The sequence below is a fragment of the Pseudorca crassidens genome, chromosome 5, assembly GCF_039906515.1.
Source record: "Pseudorca crassidens isolate mPseCra1 chromosome 5, mPseCra1.hap1, whole genome shotgun sequence".
In the NCBI taxonomy this organism is placed as follows: Eukaryota; Metazoa; Chordata; class Mammalia; order Artiodactyla; family Delphinidae; genus Pseudorca; species Pseudorca crassidens.
The window spans coordinates 143,818,426-143,841,373 of NC_090300.1; the positions used below are offsets into that span (position 1 = coordinate 143,818,426).

Consider the following 22,948-nt stretch of genomic DNA (forward strand, 5'->3'; position numbering starts at 1 on the left):
TTAAAAAAAAAATATTTATTTATTTTATTTTGTTTATTTTTGGCTGTGTTGGGTCTTTGTTGCTGTGCGCGGTCTTTCTCTAGTTGCGACGAGCAGGGACTACTCTTCATTGTGGTGCACGGACTTCTCATTGCGGTGGCTTCTCGTTGCGGAGCACGTGCTCTAGTAGATGTGGCACATGGGCTCATTAGTTGTGGCTCATGGGCTCTAGAGCACAGGCTCAGTAGTTGTGGCACACAGGCTCTGCGGCATGTGGGATCTTCCTGGACCAGGGCTCAAACCCTTGTCTCCTGCATTGGAAGGCGGATTCTTAACCACTGCGCCACCAGGGAAGCCCTGCGCTTCTTTTTGAGCTGAATTTGTTGAGTGTGATTTTTAAGCTTGTATTGGCACTTGTGAAGATATTCTAATAGGAGAAGTGTTAGGTAGCATTTCCATTGTTTCCCTGTTGCTTTTGCTGGAAGTATTAATATCTGTGAAAATTTTATGCAGGAATTTTTTTATTCCTGTAAAAAACAGAAAATTTACCATCTTTCTCATTTTTAAGTGTGTAATTCAATCGTATGGTTTATTTACTTCGTTGTGAAACAGATCTCCAGAATTTTTCATCTTGTAAAACTGAAATTCTACCCATTAAACAACTCCCTGTTCTCCTTCCTCTATCCTCTGTTAACCACCTTTCTATTTTCTGTCTCTATGAATTTGACTACTTTAAGTACCTCACATAAGTGGAATTATACAACATTTGTCTTTTTTTTTTTTGTAACGGGCTTGTATTACTTAGCTTCACGTCCTCAAGGTCCATCCATGTTGTAGCATGTGACTATGCAGGAATTTTTTAAAGCCACTTACCTACTGTGGTGCGATTAGGTTGGTTAAATGTAGGTGTATAAATATAAATCCTCTTACCGGAGCACAAGGAACTGCAGTGCAGCATGTGGTGATATTCCAAGAGCAACTTAAGAGTGAGGGAGTCATAGAAATCAAAGTCATGGTTACTAAAGGGGAAAGTGGTGGGAGGAGGATTAATGGATACATACCACTATATATAAAAGAGATAAGCAACAAGGTCCAACTGTATAGCACAGGGAACTATATTCAGTATCTTGTAAAAACCTATAATGGAAAAGAATCTGAAATAGTATATATATATATATTATATATAATATGTATATATAAAACTGAATCATTTTGCTGTACACCTGAAACTAACACAACATTGTAAATCACTATACTTCAATTAAAAAAAAAAGGGAAAAAAAGAGGGAGGGTGTTCTGGACAATCCTCAGTCGTAGGATTTCCACTGTTTCCCACCCACCAAATGATGATGTCGATATCAATCCAGATAATAGCTACTGGTAACATCTAATTTCTTTCTTACTGATCTTAGATCCTAAACTGATATACATAGACATTCTGAAATTCTCTTCACCACGCATAGTTGTAAGAGTTGAGCACCTTGCAGCCCCTGAGGTGCCATCCATTCTGCAGTCTGTGTCAGTGGTGCCCTCTGGAGTTGTGCAGTGCACAACCTGTGCAGCTGAACGTGGTGGTCCTGCCCCTTCCTGGGGCGCAGCTGGCCTGCTTAAAGACCATTGACCCAGAGAAAGAAGGTTGTTTCTACCGTCCTGCTTAGACTTAAAGGAGGCCCTATTGTCATTTCATTCCAGGTAGTCATTTAAAATAGGGAACTGAGTGCCCCAAGGCTAATCCTGTTCAAAATCACAGAGATTCTTGAGCAAAAGTCAGGCTAGGTTTCACTTACACATTTCCTATCCTATTAAATTTCTCATTTTCTGACATATCCTGGATACAGCCCAATTTCTTTTATACCTGTCCCAATTCCATTTAGGACTTGGACATGAAACATATTAAAACTAATATTGTCCTGGATTATTTTTTTCCGAGTAAAAAAAGAACAACCACAGAAATCTTGACAAAGTTATTCTTTCCTTCACCAGGGCTTCCACTTTGTTTCTAGAGGTTCACGTATCCAAGCCGACCCCCTCACCCTCCCACCCCAATCACACATGAAGTTGGTAAATGTCAGTATTGCTACTCTTGTACAATATCTCGTAAAGATCTCTGTTCACAAAGTTTCCTTCTGCACCGTCCAGCAGAGTTTCCTTGACTTTGAGTTTACACCAGTGGCCTTCATTCCTTGCCTTACCCTCCTTGGCTCTGTTTGAAAGTGCAAGACCATTCTAAACCCCCAAAATCAAACTCTTAGAAAATGTTTGCTCAGGCAACAGAGTCCTTTTCTATGGCAAAACCATTGCATGTACAGGCAGACCTTGGAGATATTTTGGGTTCAGTTCCAGACCACTGGAACTGAAATAAAGTGAATATCTCAATAAAGGGACTCACGCAAATGTTTTTGTTTCCCAGTGCGTACAAAATTTACATTTACACTGCACTGTAGTCTATTATTAAGTGTGCAATAGCATTATGTCTAAGAAAAAGTACCTACCTTAATTAAAAATGCTGTATTGCTGAAAAGATGCTATCATCTGAGCCTTCAGCGAGTCATACTCATTTTGCACAGTCACATCAAAGATGACTGATCAGAGATCACCATAACAAATATAATAATGAAAAAGTTTGAAACATTGTGAGAATTACCAAAATGTGACAGAGACACAAAGTGAGTAAATGCTTTTGGAAAAATGGCGCCAATAGACTTGCTTGACACACTGTTGCCACAAACCTTCAATTTGTAAAAAATGCAATATTTGCAAAGTGCAGTAAAACGAGATATGCCTGTTATTGGTATTTACTTACCCTCTCAAATTTGTTTGCCTTCTAGATTATGAACATTTAAAAGACAGAGACTGTGTCTTTGACACTCTTTCATCTCCCCAGCACATACCATTCAACCCACATTGATGGAGAATCCATTATATGTTGGACATTGTGCTGGGTGAACAGGCCCCACCCCTCAAAAAGCTTATAGGTTACTGGGGGAGACAGAGTTCACATAAAATTAACTGGACGACAGGGTCCATACAGGGTACGGGGCTACTCATTGTATAGACCAAGTGCCAGGGAAGCATTGGTTAACATCATTGTGCAGACCTGGAAAGGGGAAGAAGGATGTGACCTGCAAAATCTTCCCAAAGAGTCAATGCTTACAAAAGTAGGGGCTCAGTACGTGTTGGTTGAAGAATAACCACCATAACTAATGGTTAATCTTAAAAGTCATCTATGTTAGAACCTCACGCGGATTTAGCAATCTTCAGGTCCAATGAATGGATACACATCTATTAGGATACTATTCAGTTATCCCTTGGTATCCTAGGGGGATTGGTTGGTTCCAGGACCACCCTGCCCACGGATGGATACCAATCCAAAGATGCTCAAGTCCCTTATATAAAATGGCATAATATTTGCATATAACCTACACATATCCTCCCATATACTTAAATCATCTCCAGATTACTTATAATGCCTAATACAATGTAAATTATGTCAATAGTTGTAAATACAATGTAAGTGCTAAGTAAATAGTTGCTAGCATGCAGCAAATTCAAGTTTTGCGTTTTGGAACTTTCTGGAACTTTTAAAAAATATTTTAAATCTGCGGTTGGTTGAATCTCAGATTCAGAACTGTCGGATACGGAGGGCTGACAGTAGTTGATTTCTAACTCCTGCTTAGTGATGTAAATTGCTTTAAACATGCTGGACATTTTCTTCATCCTTATTAATGAATAGTTGGGTTCTACTGACTTGTCATATCTTTCTTTAAAAGTGTTAAGTGAAAATAAATCTGTTCAGTACTTTGGAAGCAGATTACATGAGGACAGTCAATACGATTTTTGGAATTGTGCATATTGTGTTATTTTAAAAGTTCCATATTCTGATTGTGAGAAATGCCTAAGTGAATTTAGATATGCCTGTAATCTATCTTCTGTGAGGGTATTAACGTTTGTCTATGGCAGAATATCATTGCACGCTTTGTATCTCAGAGCCCCGGAGGGCTTCTTACTTATTATTATTATTTTCTTGTCTTTGGAGTTCGTTCAGGGCGTGGGCTCATCCCTGTATTTATAGCTCAGTTCTCACATATGCATAAGTCCTGTTCAAAATACCAAGATAATACAGTGTCACATCACAAATATTATTTCTGGCAATGTTCTCTACCTCCAAAATGTGGGCCATTTTACTTCCTCTTGATGTCTTCTTAAAATAGATGTAGCCATTTGTCAATCTGTACTTCCACCAAATACCTCTTGCAAGTTCACTGTTATTTTTTCATCTAGATTTTGTCTTTCCCAACTTCAGAGCAGATTCAGTTCACTTGCGGGGCACTGTTTTGTGAATTTCCACATCACCCTTTTTATGCTGAGTTCTTGCTGAGAGCCAGGTTTGACTGAAATGCATGCAAGAGCTTCCCCGCAGTTGAATTTTGGATGAGGATTTGGAATTCTCACCTGACACAAATATATATGCCGTGTGATATAACTGTAGGGTCACAAGCAGGGGCCTCAGGGGACCTTGCTCTGCTCCTGTGTCCCTTCAGTATTACAACAAGGAAGCAGGACAGGGGCTGAAGAGTAGAGCAGATTCCCATCAGAAATGAGGCCACTTAAAAACAAGCCACAGCTCTGTCATCTTTTGCTCCAGTCCATCTCTACCATAAACCTCTTTCCAGGTGACAGGAGCTCAGAGCTGGGCAGTCTAAGTGAGCCTGTCACTGGGTGGTGGGGAGAAGACCAGTGACATGATTTGGGGGGACAGTGAAAAATAGAAATGTGGTGCTCCATGTTGAACATGATGAAGAATTTCGAGAACGTGATGCCAAGTGTGGGCCCTTTAAGTGAGGGACCCTGTAGGGGACTGCAAGTGTCACAGGGCCACAGGGCTGGCCCCGTGACGTGGGGGAAGGGAGGTGTGGAAATGGGGGCTGCCGATTGCCTTTTAGTGAAAAAAACAAAACTAAAAATAGAACTACCATATGACCCAGCAACCCACTACTGGGCATATACCCTGAGAAAACCATAATTCGAAAAGAGTCATGTACCAAAATGTTCATTGCAGCTCTATTTACAATAGCCCAGGACATGGAAGCAACCTAAGTGTCCATCGACAGATGAATGGATAAAGAAGATGTGGCACATATATACAATGGAATATTACTCAGCCATAAAAGGAAATGAAACTGAGTCATTTGCAGTGAGGTGGATGGGCCTAGAGTCTGTCAAATAGAGTGAAGTAAGTCAGAAAGAGAAAAACAAATACCGTATGCTAACACATATATATGGAATCTAAGAAAAAAAAAGTTCTGAAGAACCTAGGGGCAGGACAGGAATAAAGACACAGACGTAGAGAATGGACTCGAGGACATGGGGAGGGGGAAGCTGGGACGAAGTGAGAGAGTGGCATGGACATATATACACTACCAAATGTAAAATAGATAGCTAGTGGGAAGCACCCGCATAGCACAGGGAGATCAGCTCAGTGCTTTGTGAACACCTAGAGGGGTGGGATAGGGAGGGTGGGAGGGAGACGCAGGAAGGAGGATATACGGGGATATATGTATATGTATAGCTGATTCGCTTTGTTACAAAGCAGAAACTAACACACCATTGTAGAGCAATTATACTCCAATAAAGATGTTAAAAAAAAAAACAAAAAAAACAAAACAGAGAGACAGAGTGCTGCAACATAATTCCATGATCTCTTTGCCATGCTTGGAACTTTTTATATATAGTTTTCCCCTCTCCATGTGGAAGCTTCCGGAATGGCCCACACCTGACCATGGAAGCAAGGTAGCTTGAGGGTCTTAGCTACAAATCAGATGCAGCTTTCATGCCAGCTTGGAGGAAGCCCACCCAGGGACATGCTTGAACAAGGAATCGATGATGCCGTCTGACCCCGCGGGACTGTCATGAGGTTGGAGCCATAAAACTGATTCAAAAACACTTGGAAAGCATATATTTTTTAAAGACCATATAAATGCTAAGCTATAACCTCAATGTGAAAAATTCCCCTGAGTTGGATTCCAAACGTCTTTACTGAGTGAGGTTGCTGGCTCTGAGGGGCCCGTTTCGTCCTGAGACTTTTCCTGCACTTAAGCCTTCCGTCCTCACCCTTTTCTCCTTGTGTGTGTGATGTCAAGGGACACAGAGGGCAGGTGTGTTATGCTTGTCCAATTAAGGGAACATTTTTGGGCTTGGGAAGTACAAAGCTCTAACCATAGTAAGAACCAGGTGGGCGGGTATGAGACAGGCTGGTGGCGTGAGCTCCCTTCATTTTTAACAGCCCCGTCCCTGGAAGGCAACCTTCAACTAAATTACAGCTGGGTTTTGTTTTCCAGCAAATTAAATTGTTCTGGATTTCGGAGGGATTTGAAAATAAAATTTGGAGCAATATTGCTTATGAAGAAGGCAGAGACATTAGACTGAGCTGGTCAGTGCTTCTGGGTGGGTGGGGCCTGTGTATGTTTTGTTTTAAGTGGAAAGACTGCTAGAATTTTCACCTCCCCAGGGGGCAGCTGATTCAATGGCCCATGTAGCTTTTTTCTTTTGTTCATTTTATTTATTTATTTTTGAAGCACAGTTGATTTACAGTGTTGTGTTAGTTTCAGGTGTACAGCAAAGTGAGTCATTTATACAGACATATATATATATATATTCTTTTTCAGATTCTTTTCCCTTATAGGTTATTACAAAATATAGAGTTCCCTGTGCTCTACGGAAGGTCCTTGTTGTTTATCTATTTTATATATAGTATAGCTTTTCTGCTGTCTTCTAATTTCTAATTCACTTCTTGAGCTGTGACAGCTTATTTAGGACAAAGCCTTCCCCTCTCTTCCAAAAGTATAAAACCTCAGACTTTTACCATGTTTTGAAGCTATTTTTGTTTTACTTGAGTGGGGAAAAAATCCCTGGCTGCTTCTTTATTACCAGAAAAAAAAGACACTAGCTTCTGAAGCCTGGAACAGCCCCCTTTTGGAGAAGCCCATGGAGTAGCGAGTGGGGCTGAGTCAACGTCTGCGCTCCGTCACAACAAGTCAACGTACAGGGACCGAGCTTTGGCTTTTTCTTAGGAGGAGTGTCCAGGCAAGAGTTTATGAAGCTAGATAAACGTGTGAAAATAAACCGGGACACCCAGACAGAGTGAATTACGGAGAGAGAGCTGTCTGCAGGGTCCTGGAGCCCTGTTCTAGCATCTTACAGATCCTTGGGGCTTTCAGAGATGGCCCAGGCAGGTTGAGTTGACTGTGGCTGTATGTTGACCCCCACGTCCTTTTATTCAAGCTCAGACTTGGGGAGAGTCTGCCGATTGGGTGAGAGGCACACACGATGTAAGGGGGTCACTAGGTCCTTCCAGCTTCCTTCCACCTTCCTTCTCTGGTCATCGTCTACCCTCCTCCTGCATCTTCTCTTTCTAGAAAGAAAATAAATCAGTGATTTATACCAAACACACAAATGCATCCACAGCAGAAACAGAGGCCCAGGGAACTTCAAGTGAAAGTAACAACAACTAACAGGCAGAGGCTGCATAGTTTATGAAAAAAAATGAACATGCAGACCAGTATTCTGTCTTTGGATTCTCATCATAGCCATGTGAAATACATGCTTAATTTAATCGTATTTATTTTAATTCTCCACGAAGAAGAAACTGAGCAGGTGAAGAAGCAGCTGAATGAAATCACTTGTTCAGGGTCCTTCAGCCACATTTGAGAGCTGGGTTTCCTCTTTCCTCAAACTGCTGAGCCCCGTATGCCTCCGTTACCTTAACTTACTGCAAGTTGAATACGATGGAAAAGAAGGAGGCATTTGTCTTTCCAAGTCTCTTTTACCATTACTTGGCAGCCTGACTATTTTCTAGGGACCACATCTAGGTAATGTGACTATTTTTATCTCATTGAATTCTCACAACCTGATGAGGTTGGTGTATTGTTACGCCCATTTTATAGAAGCAGAAACTGAGGCTCAGAGAAGTGTTGTGAGCAGGGTCACACAGCTGCTAAGTGACAGGGCTGGAGAGCCTGGACAGCCTGATTCCAGGGCTCTCTTTCTTTTCTTTTTTTTAAAGTCAGGTTTATTAAGGTATATTTTATATATAGTAAAATTACCCTTTTTAAAGTTGTACGGTGGATGAGTTTTGACATGTTTACAGTCTTACACTTGCGATATAGACTATCAGACTATATGGACTATCAGACTCCCAGAAGTTCTTTTGTTTCCCTTTGGAGTCAGTCCCCTGGCTCTACTCTTAGCCCCAGAACCCAGGTTCTTCAGTATCACACCTTAAATAAAAGTAAGCCCAACAGGTTATGCAAGGTGTTCACAGTGTCTAGAGAATAGCACGATCACATAGTTGAAAATAAGTTAAATCGTATATTGCAACAATTTCCAAATGGTGCTTTACAGTTGAGAGCTGATGTATTAGACATGTAAAAAAAAATGACCAGGGAGGGGTGACGATCCAGGTCCTTGTCAATCACTCCCGGGTCTCACAGAGCAGACAGGGTATGCTGTGAAGTAGGGGGTGCTCAGCTTCCGCACAGCAGCCTCAGCGCAGTCTCCACTTGGGTGTCTGTCCTGGCCCTTAAACTGACGCTCAGCATCGCTACCTGGTCCCACTCGTGGGGCCTGGCTCTGGCCAGGCTCCTGTGACCACGCAGAAACCAGCGAGGAGCTTCCAGCCAGCAGGGCCCCTCTGCCGTCGCTCTGCCCTGCATCACTGTCTGCACCCGTGTGGCTGCAGACAAGGACGTCCGTGATGCAGCTGGGAAAGCCCTGGCTCTGGACTGATTCTGGGTCACGCCGTGTGATTTAAAAGAGAACACTTACCTTCTTTCGAGCCCGAGACAGCATCCTGCCTCCGTGCACTTCGGGGTTCAGGAGGGAATTCAGCCCCCTCCCACAGAATGGCACACCCATGGAGAGCAGGCGCCCAAAGTGATGCGGAAGGAGGACGCCCCGTGCTCTCTGGGACCAGGGTCCAGGGCACGCGGGGCAAGGCCAGTGCAGAGCTTTCTTCTATGTGCATCTAGAGTTCAGCCCAAGTGGAGGACTCTGTTCTTTGACGTGCTGCTTATTTGCATTATTCGTTTGCCAGGACTGCTGTAACAAATCCCACAGACCAGCTGCCTTAAACCGTAGAAGTATATTCTCTCTTGGTCCTGGAGGCCACGAGTCTGAGGTCAAGGTATCAGCAGGGCTGGTTTTTGCTGAGGGCTGTGAAGGAGAATCTGCTCTGGGTTTCTGTCCTTGGCTTGTAGATGACATCTTCTCCCTTTGTCTCATCATACTGTCCTCCCTCTATGCATGTCTGTGTCCAAATTTCCCCTTTTTATAAGGACACCAGCCTATTGGATTAAGGCCTGTCTTAATGACCTCACTTTAACTTGATCACCTCTGTAAGGACCCGATCTCCCAATCAGGCCACTTTCTGAGGTCCTGGGGGTTAGGGCTCCAATTCTGGGGACACACAATTCAACAAATAACACTGCAAATGTGGTGGTGCCTTCCACCCAATTTCAAAGACCATTTGGAACCTTCCATGCCTTTCATTTTCAAGGAGAATTGACAGCAACACATGTCATCGTGACTCTTTGTTGAGCTAAGTTGAATAAATGAAGCAAAGTGATTTTATTGGCATATTTGAGGTACGTGGATTTGAAAATTTAGAGGTATTTACTGCAAATGAATTTAATAGGACATGAACTCATCCCACGATGAACTCATAGGACTCATCATCGCATCTATGAAATTAGAGGATCCCATACAGAAGCCGTTACATAGCAACTATTCTTTAAATTGCAACCTTTACCTGTTGTGAAATTGTATGGGTGGTATATGCCATTTTTATAAAACGGAGGCTATATTTATGCATGTCCACACAGAAAAAAATGGGAAGCAAATACTCTGGAATATTTCAAGGAAGATTACCTAGATTAACTCTGAATAGTTGGATTATAAGTAGTTTTTTGCTTTCCTCCTTGTGTGTTTATTTTCCAAAATTTTCTTTTCTTGGAAAAGAAGATGGGCACAGAGGAGATTTTTAAGGGTAGAAAATACTAATTTAAAATATATGGCTATAGGATAAAGTATAAAGCAAATTTCAATAAGGCAAACCACCAATCCCTAAAAATGAGGGATCTTTTTACCATAAAGGTCAGGATGAAAATGCTAGAAGCTGAATACAGTATTTAAGGCGGAATTATTTGTCTTTCAGAGGTGAAAGCAGGGGGCGGAAGAATTAGGAGGAATAATGAAGGTTAATGCGTTTGTCATGCAAGATCCTGTCATTTTCTTTTTAACCAACTTTTTGGCTTTCTTTGAAACCCTGCAGCTGAAGTTCTCTTCTGAAATTGGTTTCTACACCTTTAGGGATTAAATTAGTGGATTTTTTTTAATACTCAGTTTTTGGAATGTTACCAGGAGAAATATAGATGATTTTAAAATACTGGTGGCAAGAAATTAAATCAATTCTGTCCTTATCACAAAATGCTGGCAGAAAAGACTCTTCTGCTCTTCAGACAGATTCAGGGCCTTTGATTTGGAAGGGGCCTTTCATGGTGTGCCTTTGAAGTCACTGAGAAGCCACTGGTTTAATGACTGTGGTGGCTCTGAGCACCATCAGCTACCTGCTGGCTGACCCAGCTGTTTATCTTATTTCACTGCACGATCGCTGTGATTTCGCATCTGTGTCCATTTAAAATCTGATATTTCATCTAAGACACTCACGATCTTTTGTCAATAAAACATTATATGTAATGCCGTAGAAACACGCCTTAATATAATACCATAGGAACATGCCTTTTTTGTTTCTTTATAAACACAGTGATCAAAAAACACCTCAGAAGGGTGGGCTGAGATCTTTGGGGCTGGTTCTGCATCTTGTCATCTCTCCTGTGAAGGATATTGACCCTGGTAAGAATATGCAGTATCTGAGCCGTCACGGTCCCTGTGTCCCTTCTACGCCAGACATGCAGAGAGGTGTTTTTCCTCTTATTTATGACCCATCTGAGGCTCTGCTTGTCACGATGCTGCCATTTCAGGGGCTCCAGGATCCCTGAACCCATTAGCAGTCTGAATATCAGGATGCAACAGCACAAAAGGAAAACAGTGCCACACAGAAAAATAACTTCAGAGGAAATGCATCATCGGGGGATAGATGGTGTGAAGTAGCACTTGCTAAACAAGAGCTTCCAAGCCACCCTGAGGATGGGATGGACTTTTCTTTCCCTCTTTTGCCAAGTCTCTGCAACTCCTTGGTAGACAGAGTCCAGCAGAGGCCAGATGTTGGGGACAGAGGGGAAAAGGTTAAAAGATGCCTTGAAACATGTATTTTCCTTTCCCTTGATACAGAGATGCCATCCACTTGATATTGCCCAATAAATAGTGCCTCTACTGGAAAACTCCTTCGCTGATGGACAGATGGGGAGAGCACACTTGCTGCATGTCAGGTCCCTACCTGTGACAGCAGAAGCCAGAGGTTAGCATCTTTCCTTCTCAGGAGGGAACAGAGACTCGATAAGGGATTTCCCCAGCCATGCCCAGCTGGTGGGGTCGCTGGGACTCATGGTCCTCCACAAGATGTGGAACCCCCCTTGCCCTCACCCACCCCAGTGTGAGTTGGGGACCCTTTTCCGTGCCCCTGATCTTGGTCATCTTTGGTCAAGCTCTTACCCACCATATGAGATGGTTGGTTTAGTCTCTGTCCCTCTAGGTTGTGAGCCAAGCAAAGTCAGAGGACGTTCTCTTCTCCTGGGGATCCTCAGGGCCCGGCTCAGTGCCTGCCTCATAGAAGGAAAAGTAAATTGTTAGTCCAGGAGCGCGTCACCCCCGGGTTGCTTCCGGGCCTCTGTCTGACGCTAAATCCGTGACCTTCACTGCCCATGGTTTTGTGCATTGGTGAATGTACCTAATTTTGATAATCTGCTTTTGAAAAGAATCTTTCATTTCTTAGCCTGGGAAACACCAGAGTCCTCTAATTGGGGAATTTTCCTAATGCAGCCCCAGTGACAGGCTGACCCCAGGACTCTGAGAAGCCCATTCACTTCCCTCCCCTGATGGCTGGATAACAGGACTGAGAAGAAATGCCTCTGTGAGCCAAAGGCTTCTGTGGGTCCCTCTGTCCTTTGTCCCCTGTGGACCTGGCTCCATGAGGGTTGTCGTCTTTTCTCCAGTGTTGTCAAAGCAAATGCATGCCTAGGGAGAGCTCGTTCCAGAATTTTGTGGCACAATGGGCGAGTTGCTTGGGAAGATGGAGGAAGAAGGGGTGGAGACTTGGGGGGACCCTGGGGACCCTGGGGATGAACGGGGACCCTTACTGCTTCAGAAGGCACTTCGTTCCCCAACTCTAAGGGGCCTTTGGAACTGGTCACCCTCTAGTCACATTGCACCAAATTAAGCATCCAGCCAAGTTCTAGAGTGAAGACAGGTTTATCCACTTAATAGGTATAGATTCAGAAAATATTCTTGGACTGTCCATTGTGCCCCAAATTTCACCTGCTGGAATTCATTTCATATTTCATTCTTTCCAACCTTCTAGAATGAAAAATAAATATCTTTTCATGGGAACTTGTGTCTTATCCTAAAGATGAAAACAATATATACTGGCTGAATGATTTCCCAAGTAGACATAATCTGTCCAGGGTTCTGAGTTTGCATTAATGAGGAAGCAGGTTTTTGTGATTCCGTGTCCTGTGCGACATATGACTGGCATACCCAGTTTTATGGGTATCAATGGCAAAGTATGAAAGATGAGACCCTCCATGGCAGTATTCTAGAAATCGTATAATAAAAACCCACAGGGCTTCCCTGGTGGCGCAGCAGTTGAGAGTTCGCCTGCCGATGCAGGGGACGCGGGTTCATGCCCCGGTCTGGGAAGATCCCACATGCCGCAGAGTGGCTGGGCCTGTGAACCATGGCCGCTGAGCCTGCGCGTCCGGAGCCTGTGCTCCGCAACGGGAGAGGCCACAACAGTGAGAGGCCCGCGTACCGCAAAAAAACCCCAAAAAAACAAAACCCACAGAATGACAGCACAGATTCATGACTCACAGTCATAGCCCGTGAGAAAGCTGCAGATGAAAAGTTTCTAAGGCCGTATTAGAACAATTTTCTAAATCCTTGAAATGACTTGACTTCTTGAATCTTTTACTTGCTTTGGGGAAACATGTGGCCAGTCCGTGGTAGCGCTGCACAGGAGCCTGAGGGAACTTCAGTGGTACGAGCTACCCGTCTTTGTGTACAATGTTGCTATTTTGTTTATGACTTTTTGCAGTACTTTTGACTTTCTAAAATATTGCATTAAGATATTATTTGCCTTTTTTCAGCTTTATTGAAGTATAATGGACAAATGAAATTGTAACATACTGAAAGTGTACAACCGGATAATTTGACATATATGTATGTTATGAAAAGATTCCCACCATCGAGTTAATTTACACATCCATCACCTCACATATTTACCTTTCTGTTTTTTTTTGGTGAGAGCTCTTAAGTTTCACACTCTTGGCAAATTTCAATTTTATAACAGAGTGCTATCAATGACAGTCAGCGTGGTATGCATTGGACACTCAGACCTTCCTCATAACTCGGTTTGTACCCTTTTACCCACGTCTCCTGTTTCCCCCGCCCAGCCCCTGGCAGCCACCATCCTTCTCTCAGCTCCTATGACCCCCAACCCCAGATTGCACATATAAGTGATCCCAGACAGCGTTTGTCCTGATTAATGCGTTTCTTGGGGCCCTCTTAAATTCTGTGCCCAAGGCGAATGCCTCTCTCTCCTAACCCACTGGTGATACTCCAAGAACTCAGGTTTTGTGATAGATTTCACAAGGAAGAGTAGAGGACTGAGAGGTGACAGCACATGGAGGCTTGGGATGGACACGCAGCAGGCTTGTGTTTGAGACTGTCTGTGATGGGCAGGACGCCAGCATGCTTCCTATTCAAGCCGGCATCGTTGAGACAAGTATTCCTGATATGTTCACGGCCTCTACGTGTAGCACCAAAGGGGTCAGACACAGTGTAATGTCCACTCTGAGCTCAAAGTATAGGAGGAAATAGATCTGAAGACGCCTACGTGCCGGAAAATAGGCGTGGCCTCTTCCACTAGTGAAGTATCTAATATGAAAGGACCGTCCGTGACTTTGCAACTTGGTGGAAAAGAGCCACCCAGCCAAATTGATATGTGAGTGAGGCACCTCTCTCGTGTCACTTGAGGCCCCTGTGGGTGGCCGGCTGGCGTGGGCTCCGCAGACTTCAGGCAGGTCTGAAGTGACAACGTGTCACCTCCTGCCCACACCGTGCGTCCCCACCTCCTTCCCCAGGGCGTCCTCCTTTTTCCCGAGCAGATGCCAGGTTACAGACGCGGCCCAGACTAGAAGCATCAGGAATTAAGTTCTGTGGCGCATGTCTTGGGTCAGTGCAAGATGGGAGCTGGTGGATCCCGGGACACAGTTCAAGCATTGCCGGAGGGCGCAGGCTCGGGGTCTGGGTGCGCTTGGCGGTGCCAGAGGGATGACGAGTCCTCGCGTGGGCTGTCTGGGCCCCACTCCCCCACTCCCGCCTCATTACTGGCACCTCCCTCCCCAGCTGAGTTGTAGCACAAACGGCTCTTGCCTCAGGCTCTGCTTTCTGAGAAACCAGACTGACCAAACTAAGACATGTTCCTTGTTATTTTCCTGTAGCCTTTGGTGCAAGGGGGCTGTCAGGAAAAATGACTTCAAAAGTCATACTTGTCATGATTTAAAAGCATGATTTAAAATCATACTTTTTTTTTTTTTTCGGTACGCGGGCCTCTCACTGTTGTGGCCTCTCCTGTTGCAGAGCACAGGCTCCGGACGCGCAGGCTCAGCGGCCATGGCTCACGGGCCCAGCCGCTCCGCGGCATGTGGGATCTTCCTGCACCGGGGCACGAACCCGTGTCCCCTGCATCGGCAGGCGGACTCTCAACCACTGTGCCACCAGGGAAGCCCTGGGCTCCTTTTAATTGGGGTTTTTATTAGACTCTGTAATGCTATCCTTGTATTAGTTAACATCACCGAGGAAGGAAACCTCCCTCCCGAGACCCGTGGGAGTTGCCAGGTGAGGGTTTAAGGGCTGAGGACCCAGAGAAGACCTCTCCCGACCGTTGTTCTGCCTTATTCCCTCACATCACCTCACAACCGCTCTGCAGACACCCCAGCATCATGCAAGCCTCCAGCTTGTGCTGCAGAAGAAGGCGACTCCGATGCTGTGTGTGATGTTAACTTCTTGGGCCGTGTCCTTAGATGGGGACCTAGCATTTCCTGATGGTGAAATGGGCGCGAGATAGAAGAAGGGGGTTTTAATGGTGATGCATTTTCTCTTAAGTTATTTTTCTCTGTGGTGCTGTCTTCTTTCCCTCCATGTGGAAATCTCCCCACCTGCTGGGGTGGGGCCTCAGGAGGATATTGGGGGAGGCACAGGCTCAGTGGTTCCCAGGGCAACTCTGGAGCCAGTGCTTCTGGGTTGGAGCTCAGGCTTTGCCACCTCCCTGCTGTGTGACCTTGAGCAAGTCCTCTGTGCCGGGGGATACGATGTGTAGGGTGATGCTGATGAGGACAGTGGTGCTACCTACCTGGTTAGGGATGCCGTCAGAATTCACTGATGCCCAGGACCACTTGGGGCATGTCTGGCTTTAGCACCTCGACATCCAGCCTGACTCAGACCCTCTCCAGGTACAGATTCAAGGGAATTTCAGCCACCTCACCTGGTGATAAAAAAAAAATCACGTGTGTTGACTGCTGTAGACCCCAGGAACAGGAGAGCTATTGGATGTTCCCCCACTGCTCTCAGCCTTGCCTTAAAAATGTCTCCAGGTCTCAAAGAATTCTGAAATGAGGTGCTTTCAAAGACTACTTTTTTTTTGTCAGGATCATTTTCTGATCCGAGACACCATCTCCTTATGACATCTATCAGCTTCATTTTACCTTCATCATATAAGACCTGACCCAAAACCCCTATCTTAGAAATCCTTAAAAATGAACCCCTCTTCTCCCCTGTGCACACTTCATCTTGGTGTTCTTTAGGTTTCTAAAAGGTGATCTTTTATGGAACGAAGTATTCACAACATTTGAAAAATGTCAGTGTTTAAGGCATTTAAAGACAGTGGGGCTGGGTGTGCACCTATTTTGTACTTCTATGCCATTGAATTTGACTTTATTCAACTCTAAAACCCTGTCCTTTTATTCCGTGGAATTCACTTTGTTTTCTGAGTTGTCTATGAATTACGTGAGGAAGGCTGGAGGGGTTAAACCCTGGAGCGGTTCAGCCCCCAGGGGTGGCTGCTGTGCCTCTAGCTTGATCTTTCACGATGGTGATCAGATTTCCATAGAGCAGCGAACTTACCAGCTTTGTGTTTAAAAAGAGGAGACAGAATAAGTACAGGCAAGAAGAAAGTGGCATTTTTACTTGCAAATCGACTGTATTTAAGAAAGGTGTAATTTGGTTTAAATCAAGATGATGTGTATTACAGGTTGAGATTTTAGATAATGATGCCATGACATGGGGAGCTCAATGGAGTTTATTGACGATCAGTTGATGCTTGGCCAGATGCAGCCTTCTTCCTCCGCGGGAACATGGGCAGGTCTGGATTCTGAAAATTCAAGAACTTTCAAGTGAAATATGAAGAAAGAACCCACACTTATCTAGCCTTTCCTTCCACTTCCTGCCAGAGAAAGGTGGTTTTTCTTCGCAGGACGAGGCAGAGCACCCCCGTGACCCCGTGAACTCCCCCGTGGGTGGGAGTTTGAGCTTCTTGTTGACTGAGATGGGGTGTGTGTGTGGAGCGCGCGTGTGTGTGTGTGTGCACACGCGTGTGCGGCATGTGTGTGGTGGGGTTGGAAATAAACGGGAGGCTTGGCTTTGCCTCTCTCTCGAGTTATCAAATGTACCAGGTAATAAGCGTACACAGGGATGGTTAATTTTGTTCACATAAGTCTATATCATTCATTCACCCTGTTTATTTACACTAATCAGAACTTGAAAGCAAGATTTTCCCAGATGATCCGGCTTCTGTTAATCAAGTGTTGGCCAAGGACCTGGGAATTTCTCATGGCAACCCTGAGCAATATTGGGAACTGATGATTTTTTTTTAATATTGTTTTTAGGCTGAAGTCTTGGACCCAAATATAAATTTTAAGGGCACACTTATCCCTGGTGGAAGTCATCTATATTGATTTTCTCCTTGGTCAGCGCCTTGCCTCTCTTTCCATGATCCCATCAGATAGTTACATAACGATGACAATTCCTGAAACACACTGACCTTGGCAAGGAAGTCCAGTCTCCAGTGGTAACTTCCATCCAATTAGCTACATGACCTTGGACAAATCAGGCTCCCTGCCTGGCCTCATTTTCTTCACCTGAAATTTAGAGACTTTACAATCACTTTATTTTTTTTTCAACTCAAAGCATATTTTCTGATAATGACCAGAAAATTGGATTAATGAGATACTTCTCTCTCTAAGGACTCGAACAATTCCAAACATCATGTTAATTAAAGACAGTCGCTGGGTAAGCCTCAAGGAAACATGCCTATACGTTTGCATATAGAATACAGTGCACATAGCTCCCCAGACCACATATCCAGAGAATCATGCCCAAAGATTCAAGACTAACCATAATATATTCATACTTTTGGTCGACCTGGTAAAATGAAAACACACAGCTGTTATCAACTGTTATAAACACGGACAGAAAAATAACTCAACAATAGGAGAAACTCTATTGACATAAGATTTTTTAGTTGATTCCAATTTATTTGAAGATGAGGCATTGAACATAGTGATTGGAACAAAACGATAGCAGTGTAATCATTGACAAAAGGGACAGCTCTGATCTCGCGGCTGGCACAAACTCTTGGCTGTTTCCCTCATATTTTTGATGCTGTTCTGATCCATCAACAGTCTCCTCTCTGGTTTCCTTGTGACTAGTGACTAGTGAACTGCATGCATAGAGCAGTGGATCTGGTCCAGTGGGGTGGTGGTCTGTGACGTTCCGGTACATCCTTTCACGGGCTGATCTTTTCCTGGTCTCACGAGCATCATGCTTTAACCATCTGAGCTAAAGTAACACAGAACTTGATATAATGCAAGAGGTATTTGAAGCAATAAGAGAGACGAAAATAATCCTGAAAGTGTCTGATAACAATTTCTTTCTTTTTTTTTTATAATGCCTTTAGCGACAAGGAGCTGGGGCAACCAATGGAAAAGACAAGACATCTGGTGAAAATGGTAAGACCCCATGAATAGTCCAACTACTTACTTTTTTCCCGTCTGTAGCCTTGGGCATATGGCAGGTGCGGATCATAGCTTCCATCCTGATCGGCTACTATGTACGTCTGCACTTTGGTTTGGAGTGGATTTTAGCAACTCAAAGTAAACACCGTGGTCTGGCTTTACAAAGAAAACTGAGCTAAATGCAGTGATGAGAACACTTTCCTTCCCAAAGGAGGACTCCCATTTTGGGCAACATGGTTACAATGCAAATATCGTTCTCTGTTTTCTTCATTAGGGTTGGTGAGAATCGTCCGAGTTGGTGTGAGGATAAAATGAGATCAAATGAGAGAAGCGCTTTGAAAACTGTGAAGGGCTCAACTTCACAGGAAAGGAGGGTTAAAACTCGCTTCTCTCTCCCTCGTACACAGAGCGCGGTGCTGGACCGGGGGAGGTCCTGGCTCAGTGTCACCGCAGGGATTCACCAGCAGATAACAATAACTGGCAGAGACCAGAGCATTTGCCTCCTTGATTCCAGTCTCCACCTCAGCCTTAAACTGTAGGAATGATCATTACATTTTATGGATGGGGAAACAGACTGGGAGCAGAAGAGCTGGGATATGGCCAGGAATGGGAAGAGTGTGGACTTGGAAAGAGACAGAGCTGGGAGGAAGCCCAGCTCCCCAGCTTTAGCGGTTGTGATAGAGGGTGACTGGTCATAATGAAAAATCGCCAAGTAAGTGCCGAGGGTTAGTTATGGTTCTGTGGGGTTAGGTTCTGGGTGTTCCTACTTTTTCTTAGTTACAAAATGAACACACTTTTTACGGAAAACTACTCCTGCTTCCTGCTGGATGCAATTTAGGCTGGTGTGCGTCCAATTGTGGATAATGCCAATCTCAAAAACCAGCTGTAAAAATTCCTTAGAGCCCTGAAAACAACTTAGGGTCCTCAGTCATGAGTCTGAGTGTGGCCTGAACAAGACTAAGGTACTAGAATCTTTCTCTGTGGTGCGCTCATCTGGGGCCTTGCTGACTCAGCTGCCTGTTTGGCACCATCGTACTGGACAGGGTCTGTGTGGTGGTGACCGCTGGGATGAAATGGTCATTATATTAATAAGCAGAGGGATTGGTGCCCAAGAATGTCCTGATCAGACCTGGGGGATTGAGGAGGGTGGGGGAGGAAATAAATTCTTTCATAAGCCTTTCACGATGCCCACGGCGTTTCTCATCTTCTCTGTGTGGGCTGTGGTGGGGGTGGGTTATTAACAAGGAGGTCAGGAAGCAGAGAGGAGCAAAATGAGAGCTGCTCAAACAGAGAAGGAAGGACGGCCACACGGGTGCTTCCCGGTTTGCTGGGCTCACAGATTCATATCCACCTCATCATTGGAGTTCACAGCCATGGAATCTGCCAACCTCGGAATCATTGTATTTAGAGTCAAAAGGCTTCTCAGAGATGCCCTTGGGCAGCAGTTCTCAAACATTTTCCTGTCACAACTTCTTTCCATTCTTAAAACTTCTTAAAGACCCCTAAGAGCTTCCATTTTTGTTGGCTATATCTATTGATGGTTCCCACATTAGAAATTAAAATGGAGAACTTGTTAAAGGGTTTACTTATTCATTCATTAAAAATAAAGTGACAAACCTATGACATGTTAACATAAATAACATTTAAAAAATAAAAAGTGATGATATTTTCCAAGACAGAAAAAAAAATTTAGTGGAAGAGTTTTGTATTTTTGCAAATCGCTTTAATGTCTGGCTTCATGGAAGATGGCTGCTTCTCCATTCAATCTGTTGTAATAGCACGTGTTGTGTAGCCTCTAGAAAATTCTATGAGAATTTTCTATGTGCACCTGTGAGCAGATGCAAATTTTAAAAGCTACTAATACCTTAGTACCATGAAAAAATAATTTTGCTTTTGTGGGTTCCCTCAAAGGAAGGAAGTGCCCCCAGGGTACCTCATCCACACTTTGAGAACTACTGCTCTAGGCAACTCCCAGGTCATACAGGAGTTATGGAGTCTGAGATCAAGCAGAGAGGTGACCAAGGCAAGACTAGGTCCTTTGTGCTTGATACATCAGCAGCGCTGTTTTCCCCTGGCATCCACGGGTCCTTCAAAGCAAGTCTACATGCTCTGCTTTGCACCAGAGGGAATTACCAGCTGTTATAGAAGACACTACCTTCTGCTATTCTAAGGCATGAAATTTCCTTCAGATAAAAATTGATCCACTCTAGTGAAAATTGTGTGTGCCTTTTCTGGAGGTATAAAAGTTGATAGAAAGAAAAATATTCAAGGTGCTACGGATAAAACTTTTCTTTATGTAATTCTAGATATTAGAGGATATTCATTTTTGAATAGAAAAAGTTAGAGATTATTTGATAGCTATAAAATAAAGGTGCTGTATACATTCAAATTGCTATTAACATGTTCTGTCTTAATTTCAGATAAAACTGCTCATGTGTGATATACGTACATGGTATTTTATTATAATATTAAGTTTGTGCTTTTGCCTCTAAAGATGGACAAAGACAAAAGTCAGTAACAACCCAACAAAGATTGGGGTAAAGATTTCTAGAAATGGTCTAAAATATGTTTTCCTAAAAATCTAAGTTGTGTAATTCCTTATTCTTAAATTCATAATATGAGACGATCATCTTGGAATTTCTGTTTTAACCTAATATTACATTCCATTGAAATTCAGATGATTTTACTCTGTCATCACGGGTATCTAGAGAGATCTTTTATCTAATGTATATTTCCTATTAATACAAATGAAGCTGCCTACACATGTGGAAGGAACAGGGACCCATGAGAGCAGAAATATAAGGCGTAGACTATCAAAATGTTATAAGGTGGGGATAGTAGTCAATTCATTGTAAAATGAACATCCCTCAATTTTGTTAGTTGACTACAAGCCAAAGTGTTCTTATTTCAAATATTATGAATTTATTTGAGATCTGTAACACAAAGCAATGAAGGCTATGGTAGTGAATTATGGATGACTTGAAATTCTAAATTGGATCAGAGAAGACACAAGTCAGCTACATTAAAACCCCAGTGGGATCTAAAGTCTTGGGCTCTGCTGAAATTTTATTATATTGAGTATTATCTCAAAAGAGCCATTGGCTGGGGATCTGGATTCTCTTAAGATTTATTTTTGTGTCGCTGTTTTTGTTGCCGTGGTATTTGACATATATCCACCCCGTACTATCCAGAACAACCCTGAAATTGTCCTTATTCTCCAGGACACCAACTTCTGGATACACAACCCAGCAAATCCGGATGTTCCTCATCTCACCTGCAGCGTGAAGACGTTTTTTTTTTTCAGAAATATTAGGGTTGTATTATGTTTTAATTTAAAAAATAAATTCATTAGGATCTTGTTGGTTCAGGGATTTTCATTCCTATATGAACAAAGTACCCTTATGATTTGAGTAGTTTAGGCTAAGGACTTAGTTTGGTTCTAGATATAATGCCCTACTTGAGTGAAACAACAGTTCAGACCTCCAGTTACCGTTCATCTGCTACATTAAATTCAAACATGTTTATAAATACAGACACTACCATCTGAATCTAGATTATTCACCAGTCGTCACCAGTTTGGACACAGTCAAAAGATCTTTTTGTAAGACAATAATTTCACTGGATCTCTTGATTTATATCTTGATAGTCATCTTTCAGAGAGACTCTAAGAGTTAAATTCCTTTATTGACCAACAAAAATAGGAAAATACTGGAAGTAGAGTGGTTGCTGGGAGACTTCCAATCCGAAGGAAAGATTATAAGTAATAAACTTCTGGTGGAGCTTACTTTCAGAGCTTGGAGGCTTACCGAAGCTAAATTGAATTTCTAAAACTGGAATGGATTTCTTTTGACTTAGTGAACTGTGATATATTTGTTTCCAAAAGTCTGTCTTTGGAGGTGAGAGGCATGTGGACATACCTGAGTTTGATAAGAGAATCCCCCCACCCCACCCAATCCAGGCTGTAGGTAGATGCCCAGAAGGAAGGTATCGTTCTGAAATACCATGGGGCTCACCGCCATTGTAGTTTCTTTGAGATGTGAGTAGCCGAGCAAAAACTCAGCCCAACTTGAATAGGGGTTTCTTCTTTGGAAAAGAGGTCCTGGCTTGAGAAATTTCTAGTAGGTGTGGGATTATGCTAGGAGCACCTAAGATTTGGTTTGCTTTGATATGATTATACAATTACTAACAATGAATAAGATCAAATGTTGTTGTACTGGGTACTCTCCTCTCCTTGCTTTGAATAAAACTAAAAATCATACACAGTTAAGTTTATCTCACCTTTGGATTTGAGGGAACACACACACACACACAGAGTAATTTTGTTTTTCTGCTATCAAGTAGGTAGAGAGAGATTGATTCAGAGGGACCTGCATTCATAGGCAGAGAGATACACTAGCATTTATCTGAGCCTGACTTTTCAAATAAGAAATAAAATTCAAAGAGTTATTCCCAAAGCACTTTGCACACTGCCCACCCCCTTTCCCCCTTGACTCCAGAGCGCACAGCAGACGCCCCATTTTTTCCCTGTGGTATTCTTGATGACCTTTCTATGCCTATGCATCGACTTGGGCAGATTGTCTGGGGGTTCATTTATTCTATCGCCTCTCCTTGGTCTGTGGAAGTGTGTGGGGCAAGGTCTTGTGTGCAAGGATGGAAGATCAGCTTGGAGTAGAAAGGGACTGCTTTGAGGCCGGGAACAGAAGGGGACTTACTGTGTGTTTACTACC

The 22,948-nt window shown here is 43.4% G+C and overlaps 1 protein-coding gene across 1 annotated transcript in view; it reads left to right on the forward strand.

The window, feature by feature from the left end:
* Nucleotides 1-22,948, forward strand: part of PCP4 (Purkinje cell protein 4) — a 56,000-nt gene that overhangs the window by 8,465 nt on the left and 24,587 nt on the right. The window contains exon 2 of the mRNA XM_067739528.1: nt 18,164-18,215. Coding sequence (XP_067595629.1) covers nt 18,164-18,215 — 52 coding nt within the window. The remainder of the gene's footprint in view (nt 1-18,163; nt 18,216-22,948) is intronic.